Genomic DNA, 11,654 nt, shown 5'->3' with positions numbered 1-11,654 from the left:
AGTGTTTGATGAGCATTCCTCAACTTCATCACTCTTTTTTGCCACCTTTCCCAACTTCTTTGTCACGTGTTGCTGCCATCAAATTCTAAAGTTAATGATTATTTGCAAAAAAAAAAAAAAAAGTTTATGAGTTTGAACATGAAATATGTTGTCTTTGTAGCATATTCAACTGAATATGGCTTGAAAAGGATTTACAAATCATTGTATTCCGTTTATATTTACATCTAACACCATTTCCCAACTCATATGGCAACGGGGTTTGTACGGTCGACACACCGACATGTGAAGGCAGCATCGACACACTGACATAAAAATAATAATAACAATAACACAAATCATAACCTTGAGAGTGCGTGAGGCTGCAGAGTTGGATGGGTGTGGCAGTTGTGTGGTGGGTGTGTGGTGGGAGGGGGGATGAGGTGGTCATGGTGGTGGTGGTGGTGGGGAGCTGCAGGCCCACTCAGGCGAAGTACATGGTCCTTAGGCGAAGTACATGGTCCTTAGGGTGTCGTGGTGGATCTGCACCGCTTTGGCCAAGGCCTGGGGGTCCCGACCGTTGCTCTGACCCGACACATGGCTGCCCTCACCACTAGGGGGACACACAAGGTGACCTTGTTAGTCATTCTGGGGTTCTCAAACTTCTTGACTTCATGACAACAGTAGTGTAGTAGACCTAAGTATTCATTAAGTACCACCATAATGACAACATTAAATACAGTAGTGTAGTAGACCTAAGTATTCATTAAGTACAACCATAATGACAACATTAAATACAGTAGTGTAGTACACCTAAGTATTTATTAAGTACCACCATAATGACATCATTAAATACAGTAGTGTAGTAGGCCTAAGTATTCATTAAGTACAACCATAATGACAACATTAAATACAGTAGTGTAGTACACCTAAGTATTTATTAAGTACCACCATAATGACATCATTAAATACAGTAGTGTAGTAGACCTAAGTATTCTTTAAGTACCACCATAATGACAACATTAAATACAGTAGTGTAGTAGACCTAAGTATTCATTAAGTACCACCATAATGACATCATTAAATACAGTAGTGTAGTAGACCTAAGTATTCATTAAGTACCACCATAATGACATCATTAAATACAGTAGTGTAGTAGACCTAAGTATTCATTAAGTACCACCATAATGACATCATTAAATACAGTAGTGTAGTAGACCTAAGTATTCATTAAGTACCACCATAATGACAACATTAAATACAGTAGTGTAGTAGACCTAAGTATTCATTAAGTACCACCATAATGACATTAAATACAGTAGTGTAGTAGACCTAAGTATTCATTAAGTACCACCATAATGACATTAAATACAGTAGTGTAGTAGACCTAAGTATTCATTAAGTACCACCATAATGACATTAAATACAGTAGTGTAGTAGACCTAAGTATTCATTAAGTACCACCATAATGACATTAAATACAGTAGTGTAGTAGACCTAAGTATTCATTAAGTACCACCATAATGACATTAAATACAGTAGTGTAGTAGACCTAAGTATTCATTAAGTACCACCATAATGACATCATTAAATACAGTAGTGTAGTAGACCTAAGTATTCATTAAGTACCACCATGATGACATCATTAAATACAGTAGTGTAGTAGACCTAAGTATTCATTAAGTACCACCATAATGACAACATTAAATACAGTAGTGTAGTAGACCTAAGTATTCATTAAGTACCACCATAATGACAACATTAAATACAGTAGTGTAGTAGACCTAAGTATTCATTAAGTACCACCATAATGACAACATTAAATACAGTAGTGTAGTAGACCTAAGTATTCATTAAGTACCACCATAATGACAACATTAAATACAGTAGTGTAGTAGACCTAAGTATTCATTAAGTACCACCATAATGACATCATTAAATACAGTAGTGTAGTAGACCTAAGTATTCATTAAGTACCACCATGACATCATTAAATACAGTAGTGTAGTAGACCTAAGTATTCATTAAGTACCACCATAATGACAACATTAAATACAGTAGTGTAGTAGACCTAAGTATTCATTAAGTACCACCATAATGACAACATTAAATACAGTAGTGTAGTAGACCTAAGTATTCATTAAGTACCACCATAATGACATCATTAAATACAGTAGTGTAGTAGACCTAAGTATTCATTAAGTACCACCATAATGACAACATTAAATACAGTAGTGTAGTAGACCTAAGTATTCATTAAGTACCTCCATAATTACAACATTAAATACAGTAGTGTAGTAGGCCTAAGTATTCATTAAGTACCACCATAATGACATCATTAAATACAGTAGTGTAGTAGACCTAAGTATTCATTAAGTACCACCATAATGACATCATTAAATACAGTAGTGTAGTAGACCTAAGTATGCATTAAGTACCACCATAATGACAACATTAAATACAGTAGTGTAGTAGACCTAAGTATTCATTAAGTACCACCATAATGACATCATTAAATACAGTAGTGTAGTAGACCTAAGTATTCATTAAGTACCACCATAATGACATCATTAAATACAGTAGTGTAGTAGACCTAAGTATTCATTAAGTACCACCGTAATGACATCATTAAATACAGTAGTGTAGTAGACCTAAGTATTCATTAAGTACCACCATAATGACATTAAATACAGTAGTGTAGTAGACCTAAGTATTCATTAAGTACCACCATAATGACAACATTAAATACAGTAGTGTAGTAGACCTAAGTATTCATTAAGTACCTCCATAATTACAACATTAAATACAGTAGTGTAGTAGGCCTAAGTATTCATTAAGTACCACCATAATGACATCATTAAATACAGTAGTGTAGTAGACCTAAGTATTCATTAAGTACCACCATAATGACATCATTAAATACAGTAGTGTAGTAGACCTAAGTATGCATTAAGTACCACCATAATGACAACATTAAATACAGTAGTGTAGTAGACCTAAGTATTCATTAAGTACCACCATAATGACATCATTAAATACAGTAGTGTAGTAGACCTAAGTATTCATTAAGTACCACCATAATGACATCATTAAATACAGTAGTGTAGTAGACCTAAGTATTCATTAAGTACCACCGTAATGACATCATTAAATACAGTAGTGTAGTAGACCTAAGTATTCATTAAGTACCACCATAATGACAACATTAAATACAGTAGTGTAGTAGGCCTAAGTATTCATTAAGTACCACCATAATGACAACATTAAATACAGTAGTGTAGTAGACCTAAGTATTCATTAAGTACCACCATAATGACAACATTAAATACAGTAGTGTAGTAGGCCTAAGTATTCATTAAGTACCACCATAATGACATCATTAAATACAGTAGTGTAGTAGACCTAAGTATTCATTAAGTACCACCATAATGACAACATTAAATACAGTAGTGTAGTAGACCTAAGTATTCATTAAGTACCACCATAATGACAACATTAAATACAGTAGTACAATACCAAAATGTATTTTAATCATTTTCGATACTTTTCAAAATAAAGGGGACTACAAAAAAATGTCAAGATTGTCTTTATTGTAACAAACAATGTTAGTGTACATGAAACATAAGTTTATTATTGTCATGTAGTCCTTCAATAAAATAGTGACTTGTCTTTTAGTAGTAAGTAAACAAACAAAGACTCCTAATTAGTCGTATGCAGTAACATATTGTGTCATTTATACACCTATTATTTTGTGCACATTATGAGGGACAAACTGTAAAAAATGGATTATTCATCTACTTGTTCATTTACTGTTAATATTTACTGTTCTATCTACACTTCTGTTCAAATGTAATAATCACTTATTCTTCTCTTCTTTGATACTTGACATTAGTTTTGGATGATACCACACATTTGGGTATGGATGTGATACCAAGTAGTTACAGTATCATACATTGGTCATATTCAAAGTCCTCATGTGTCCAGGGACGTATTTACTGACTTTATAAACACAATGTGAATTTTATGAATTTTGTGATGTTAAAAAATATCGACGTAATCATAGTAGTATCGACTAGATACGCTCCTGTACTTGGTATCATTACAGTGGATGTCAGGTGTAGATCCACCCATGGCGTTTTGTTTACATTGTGACGCCGGTGAGCTATTGTATCCTCCTACGGTGTGTAGTGAAGCATGTTTAGCTATTCCTCGTCCTCCAGTGATAATGCTACTTGTAAGGAACTTACTTTATTTGTCGCCATGGAGACCAGGATTAGTGATTTAGAAGTAGCTAAAACACTGTGGGTGGATGTTAGCTGCTAGCTAGCTAGCTAGCCATGTCTTGAAGCAGCTCTTCCTGAGGGTGTTTCAGTGTTATAACTTCACCTTTATCTTGACTTTTTACACCAAAATGCGTCCATTCTCCCTTTTCTGTCTACACACTGTGTCTGCTTGTAAGTACTCTGTGTGTGTGCGCTGCCCAACATGCTCCTCTGCTCGTAAAACCAGCAATGTCACGACGTGTCACGTCACAACCACTTTGACTGAACTAGCACCTACTTAAAACAACTTTAATTGTTGTTAAACTACTTTAGATCCACTTTGACTGAACTAGCACCTACTTAGAACAACTTTAATTGTTGTTAAACTACTTTAGAACCACTTTGACTGAACTAGCACCTACTTAGAACAACTTTAATTGTTGTTTAACTACTTTAGAACCACTTTGACTGAACTAGCACCTACTTAGAACAACTTTAATTGTTGTTTAACTACTTTAGAACCACTTTGACTGAACTAGCACCTACTTAGAACAACTTTAATTGTTGTTTAACTACTTTAGAACCACTTTGACTGAACTAGCACCTACTTAGAACAACTTTAATTGTTGTTAAACTACTTTAGAACCACTTTGACTGAACTAGCACCTACTTAGAACAACTTTAATTGTTGTTAAACTACTTTAGAACCACTTTGACTGAACTAGCACCTACTTAGAACAACTTTAATTGTTGTTTAACTACTTTAGAATCACTTTGACTGAACTAGCACCTACTTAGAACAACTTTAATTGTTGTTTAACTACTTTAGAACCACTTTGACTGAACTAGCACCTACTTAGAACAACTTTAATTGTTGTTAAACTACTTTAGATCCACTTTGACTGAACTAGCACCTACTTAGAACAACTTTAATTGTTGTTAAACTACTTTAGAACCACTTTGACTGAACTAGCACCTACTTAGAACAACTTTAATTGTTGTTTAACTACTTTAGAACCACTTTGACTGAACTAGCACCTACTTAGAACAACTTTAATTGTTGTTAAACTACTTTAGAACCACTTTGACTGAACTAGCACCTACTTAGAACAACTTTAATAGTTGTTTAACTACTTTAGAACCACTTTGACTGAACTAGCACCTACTTAAAACAACTTTAATTGTTGTTAAACTACTTTAGAACCACTTTGACTGAACTAGCACCTACTTAGAACAACTTTAATTGTTGTTAAACTACTTTAGAACCACTTTGACTGAACTAGAGCCTAGTTAAAACCACTTTAACAGTTGTTAAACAACTTTAGAACCACATTGACTGAACTAGAGCCTAGTTGGAACCACTTTGATAGTAGTTAAACAACTTTAGAATCACTTTGACTGAACTAGAACCTAGTTGGAACAACTTTAGAACCACTTTGACTGAACTAGAACCTAGTTGGAACAACTTTAGAACCACTTTGACTGAACTACAACCTAGTTGGAATAACTTTAGAACCACTTTGACTGAACTACAACCTAGTTGGAACCACTTTGATACTAGTTAAGCAACTTTAGAACCACTTTGACTGAACTAGAACCTAGTTGGAACAACTTTAGAACCACTTTGACTGAACTAGAATCTAGTTGGAACCACTTTGATAGTATTTAAACAACTTTAGAACCACTTTGACTGAACTACAACCTAGTTGGAACCACTTTAGAACCACTTTGACTGAACTACAACCTAGTTGGAACAACTTTAGAACCACTTTGACTGAACTAGAACCTAGTTGGAACAACTTTAGAACCACTTTGACTGAACTAGAACCTAGTTGGAACAACTTTAGAACCACTTTGACTGAACTAGAACCTAGTTGGAACCACTTTGATAGTAGTTAAACTACTTTAGAACCACTTTGACTGAACTAGAACCTAGTTGGAACCACTTTAGAACCACTTTGACTGAACTACTACCTAGTTGGAACCACTTTGATACTAGTTAAACAACTTTAGAACCACTTTGACTGAACTACAACCTAGTTGGAACAACTTTAGAACCATTTTGACTGAACTACAACCTAGTTGGAACCACTTTGATACTAGTTAAACAACTTTAGAACCACTTTGACTGAACTAGAACCTAGTTGGAACAACTTTAGAACCACTTTGACTGAACTACAACCTAGTTGGAACCACTTTGATACTAGTTAAACAACTTTAGAACCACTTTGACTGAACTAAAACCTAGTTGGAACAACTTTAGAACCACTTTGACTGAACTAGTACCTAGTTGGAACAACTTTAGAACCACTTTGACTGCACTAGAACCTAGTTGGAACAACTTTAGAACCACTTTGACTGAACTAAAACCTAGTTGGAACCACTTTGATACTAGTTAAACAACTTTAGAACCACTTTGACTGAACTACAACCTAGTTGGAACCACTTTGATACTAGTTAAACAACTTTAGAACCACTTTGACTGAACTACAACCTAGTTGGAACCACTTTGATACTAGTTAAACAACTTTAGAACCACTTTGACTGAACTACAACCTAGTTGGAACCACTTTGATACTAGTTAAACAACTTTAGAACCACTTTGACTGAACTAGAACCTAGTTGGAACAACTTTAGAACCACTTTGACTGAACTAGAACCTAGTTGGAACAACTTTAGAACCACTTTGACTGAACTACAACCTCGTTGGAACCACTTTGATACTAGTTAAACAACTTTAGAACCACTTTGACTGAACTACAACCTAGTTGGAACAACTTTAGAACCACATTGACTGAATTACAACGTAGTTGGAACCACTTTAATACTAGTTAAACAACTTTAGAACCACTTTGACTGAACTACAACCTAGTTGGAACCACTTTGATACTAGTTAAACAACTTTAGAACCACTTTGACTGCACTAGAACCTAGTTGGAACAACTTTAGAACCACTTTGGCTGAACTACAACCTAGTTGGAACCACTTTGATACTAGTTAACCAACTTTAGAACCACTATGACTGAACTAGAACCTAGTTAGAACCACTTTGATACTAGTTAAACAACTTTAGAACCACTTTGACTGAACTAGAACCTAGTTGGAACAACTTTAGAACCACTTTTACTGAACTAGAACCTAGTTGGAACAACTTTAGAACAACTTTGACTGAACTAGGACCTAGTTGGAACAACTTTAGAACCACTTTGACTGCACTAGAACCTAGTTGGAACAACTTTAGAATCACTTTGACTGAACTAGAACCTAGTTGGAACAACTTTAGAACCACTTTGACTGAACTAGAACCTAGTTGGAACAACTTTAGAACCACTTTAGCTGAACCAGAACTGAGTTTGAACCACTTTGATGGGAGTTAAACAACTTAAGAACCACTTTGACTGAACTAGAACCTAGTTGGAACCCCCTCAAAGTAGTTAACCAACTTTAGAACCACTATGACTGAACTAGAACCTAGTTAGAACCACTTTGATACTAGTTAAACAACTTTAGAACCACTTTGACTGAACTACAACCTAGTTGGAACAACTTTAGAACCACTTTGACTGAACTACAACCTAGTTGGAACAACTTTAGAACCACTTTGACTGAACTAGAACCTAGTTGGAACAACTTTAGAACCACTTTGACTGAACTACAACCTAGTTGGAACAACTTTAGAACCACTTTGACTGAACTACAACCTAGTTGGAACCACTTTGATACTAGTTAAACAACTTTAGAACCACTTTGACTGAACTAGAACCTAGTTGGAACAACTTTAGAACCACTTTGACTGAACTAGAACCTAGTTGGAACCACTTTAGAACCACTTTCACTGAACTACAACCTAGTTGGAACAACTTTAGAACCACTTTGACTGAACTACAACCTAGTTGGAACCACTTTGATACTAGTTAAACAACTTTAGAACCACTTTGACTGAACTAGAACCTAGTTGGAACAACTTTAGAACCACTTTGACTGAACTAGAACCTAGTTGGAACCACTTTGATAGTAGTTAAACAACTTTAGAACCACTTTGACTGAACTAGAACCTAGTTGGAACCACTTTAGAACCACTTTGACTGAACTACAACCTAGTTGGAACCACTTTGATACTAGTTAAACAACTTTAGAACCACTTTGACTGAACTAGAACCTAGTTGGAACAACTTTAGAACCACTTTGAGTGAACTACAACCTAGTTGGAACAACTCTAGAACCACTTTGACTGAACTACAACCTAGTTGGAACCACTTTGATACTGGTTAAACAACTTTAGAACCACTTTGACTGAACTAGAACCTAGTTGGAACAACTATAGAACCACTTTGACTGAACTAGAACCTAGTTGGAACAACTTTAGAACCACTTTGACTGCACTAGAACCTAGTTGGAACAACTTTAGAACCACTTTGACTGAACTACAACATAGTTGGAACCACTTTGATACTAGTTAAACAACTTTAGAACCACTTTGACTGAACTACAACCTAGTTGGAACCACTTTGATACTAGTTAAACAACTTTAGAACCACTTTGACTGAACTAGAACCCAGTTGGAACAACTTTAGAACCACTTTGACTGAACTAGAACCTAGTTGGAACAACTTTAGAACCACTTTGACTGAACTAGAACCTAGTTGGAACAACTTTAGAACCACTTTGACTGAACTAGAACCTAGTTGGAACAACTTTAGAACCACTTTGACTGAACTACAACCTAGTTGGAACCACTTTGATACTAGTTAAACAACTTTAGAACCACTTTGACTGAACTAGGACCTAGTTGGAAACTCTTTAGAACCACTTTGACTGAACTAGAACCTAGTTGGAACAACTTTAGAACCACTTTGACTGAACTACAACCTAGTTGGAACAACTTTAGAACCACTTTGACTGAACTAGGACCTAGTTGGAACAACTTTAGAACCACTTTGACTGAACTAGAACCTAGTTGGAACAACTTTAGAACCACTTTGACTGAACTACAACCTTGTTGGAACAACTTTAGAACCACTTTGACTGAACTACAACCTAGTTGGAACCACTTTGATACTAGTTAAACAACTTTAGAACCACTTTGACTGAACTAGAACCTAGTTGGAACAACTTTAGAACCACTTTGACTGAACTACAAACTAGTTGGAACAACTCTAGAACCACTTTGACTGAACTACAACCTAGTTGGAACCACTTTGATACTAGTTAAACAACTTTAGAACCACTTTGACTGAACTAGAACCTAGTTGGAACAACTTTAGAACCACTTTGACTGAACTACAACCTAGTTGGAACAACTTTAGAACCACTTTGACTGAACTACAACCTAGTTGGAACCACTTTGATACTAGTTAAACAACTTTAGAACCACTTTGACTGAACTACAACCTAGTTGGAACAACTTTAGAACCACTTTGACTGCACTAGAACCTGGTTGGAACAACTTTAGAACCACTTTGACTGCACTAGAACCTCGTTGGAACAACTTTAGAACCACTTTGACTGAACTAGAACCTAGTTGGAACAACTTTAGAACCACTTTGACTGAACTAGAACCTAGTTGGAACAACTTTAGAACCACTTTGACTGAACTAGAACCTAGTTGGAACCACTTTAGAACCACTTTGACTGAACTAGAACCTAGTTGGAACAACTTTAGAACCACTTTGGCTGAACTTTTTGATTCACTATACTAGTACCGGTATACCCTACCACCCTAGTTGGCACTAACCTGTCGTGTTCTTTGTCCACCAGGTGGTAGCGGGCGCGGAAGGCCACCAGACGGGCGTAGTAGGCGGGCGCGGGGATGGAGACGGAGCGTGTGCAGCGCACGTAGGTGTGGCACAGCTGGTAGGTGAGAATCTGCAGCTCGTCGGCCGTGAAGCGGTTGTCATCCCACAAGACGTAGTAATGCGACGGCCGGCTCGTACCCTGGACACACCGAGTGGGCATTGAGAACGTCCTCGGAAGGTGGCACGTGAAGTGTTTCAGTACCTGTATGCCGGCGTGGCTGCAGAGGTAAAAGTCAAACTCAAAGGGATGGGTGATGCTGGTGTCCACTGTGGTGCCCGCAGGAATGTTCCCGCTCTTTCCGATCTGGTGACACAACACAGCACTTTCAGGGAACAGTCGGGAGGATTGTGGTGACAACGCACCCTCTCCGACTTGTCGGCGCAGAAGAGGCGGGTGTGGTGGCGTTTCTGCACCACGATGTAGGTGATGCCCGGCTGGTAGTCCTTCTCCAGCTTGATGCAGGCGTCCCTGATGGCCAGCAGCTCGTAGTGTAAGATCTGTACAAAGCATCCATCGTTAAACTCTATTCCATCAACAAGATCTTATGAGACTCCTCCCACCCCCACCGAGGACTGCTTTCACTGCTGGACTCTACAAAGAGGTTCCGCAGCCTCTGTAGCAGAACCTCCAGGTTGTGTAACAGCTTCTTCCCACAGGCCGTAAGACACTTGAACGCATCATAATAATCGCCTCAATTCCCCCCAAAATGGATTAACTGGCTGGAATATAAAGACAAGATACCGTATTTCCTTGAATAGCCGCAGGGGCGGTAATTATTTTAAAACCTCTTCTCACTCCGGCGCTTACCTTATCATGAAAAGCACATTTAATAAAAAAAAACGTTATTATGGTTTTACCTTTAGGTACAAATGAGTCCATGCTAGCTCCTTCTGAAGAAAAGCATCGATATAGAAGTCTTCCTTCAGTTTTAAAAGTCTCTCTGTCTCGATGGAGATATTCCTTTTAAGTATTACCTCCTGCTTCCATTGAAAGTCCAGTTTAGAAAACGGTTTTATTTTAGATATGTAATCCTCCATGGTAAAATAAATGGCTGCGCACTCTTGCTGTTGTTGTCTTCTTCTGCAGCACTGGTCTTCTGCAGTACCAGCAGTCGCAAGAAGGATCACTAGCGCCCTCTACCACCAGGAGGCGGGAGTCATTTAATGACTCATGTTTGACCCGGCGGAAGTGCCAAGCATGCGCTAATTATTTTGCGAAACGAGTTTAATTTTATAATTCGAGGCATGCGAATACTATATTCCCGGCGCCAATTCAAGGAAATACGGTAACATACATCCATAAACCTGGATGCATATGGAAAAGTACAATATATTGATCTGTATTAGGGGTGTGATGGTACACAACAATGTCAGTTCTGTACATACCTCGGTTTAGAGGTCACGGTTCTGTTCATTTTTGGTACAGTAAAAAAACAACAAAATATAAATTTTTTGGTTGTTTATAGGGATGTCCGATAATGGCTTTTTGCCGATATCTGATATTCCGATATTGTCCAACTCTTTAATTACCGATATCAACCGATATATGCAGTCGTGGAATTAACACATTATTATGCCTAATTTGGACAACCAGGTATGGTGAAGATAAGGTACTTTTTTT

General features: G+C 37.2%; 1 protein-coding gene across 1 annotated transcript in view; it reads right to left on the bottom strand.

The window, feature by feature from the left end:
* Nucleotides 1-214: 214 nt before the first annotated feature.
* ago1 (argonaute RISC component 1) overlaps nt 215-11,654 on the bottom strand; it is a 69,842-nt gene continuing 58,402 nt past the window's right edge. Inside the window, 4 exon segments of the mRNA XM_062062314.1 lie at nt 215-589; nt 9,973-10,172; nt 10,236-10,337; nt 10,397-10,531. Coding sequence (XP_061918298.1) covers nt 481-589; nt 9,973-10,172; nt 10,236-10,337; nt 10,397-10,531 — 546 coding nt within the window. The 3' untranslated portion in view covers nt 215-480.

Source organism: Entelurus aequoreus, linkage group LG11, assembly GCF_033978785.1.
Source record: "Entelurus aequoreus isolate RoL-2023_Sb linkage group LG11, RoL_Eaeq_v1.1, whole genome shotgun sequence".
Taxonomy (NCBI): domain Eukaryota; kingdom Metazoa; phylum Chordata; class Actinopteri; order Syngnathiformes; family Syngnathidae; genus Entelurus; species Entelurus aequoreus.
This window is presented reverse-complemented; position numbering and strand designations above follow the sequence as displayed.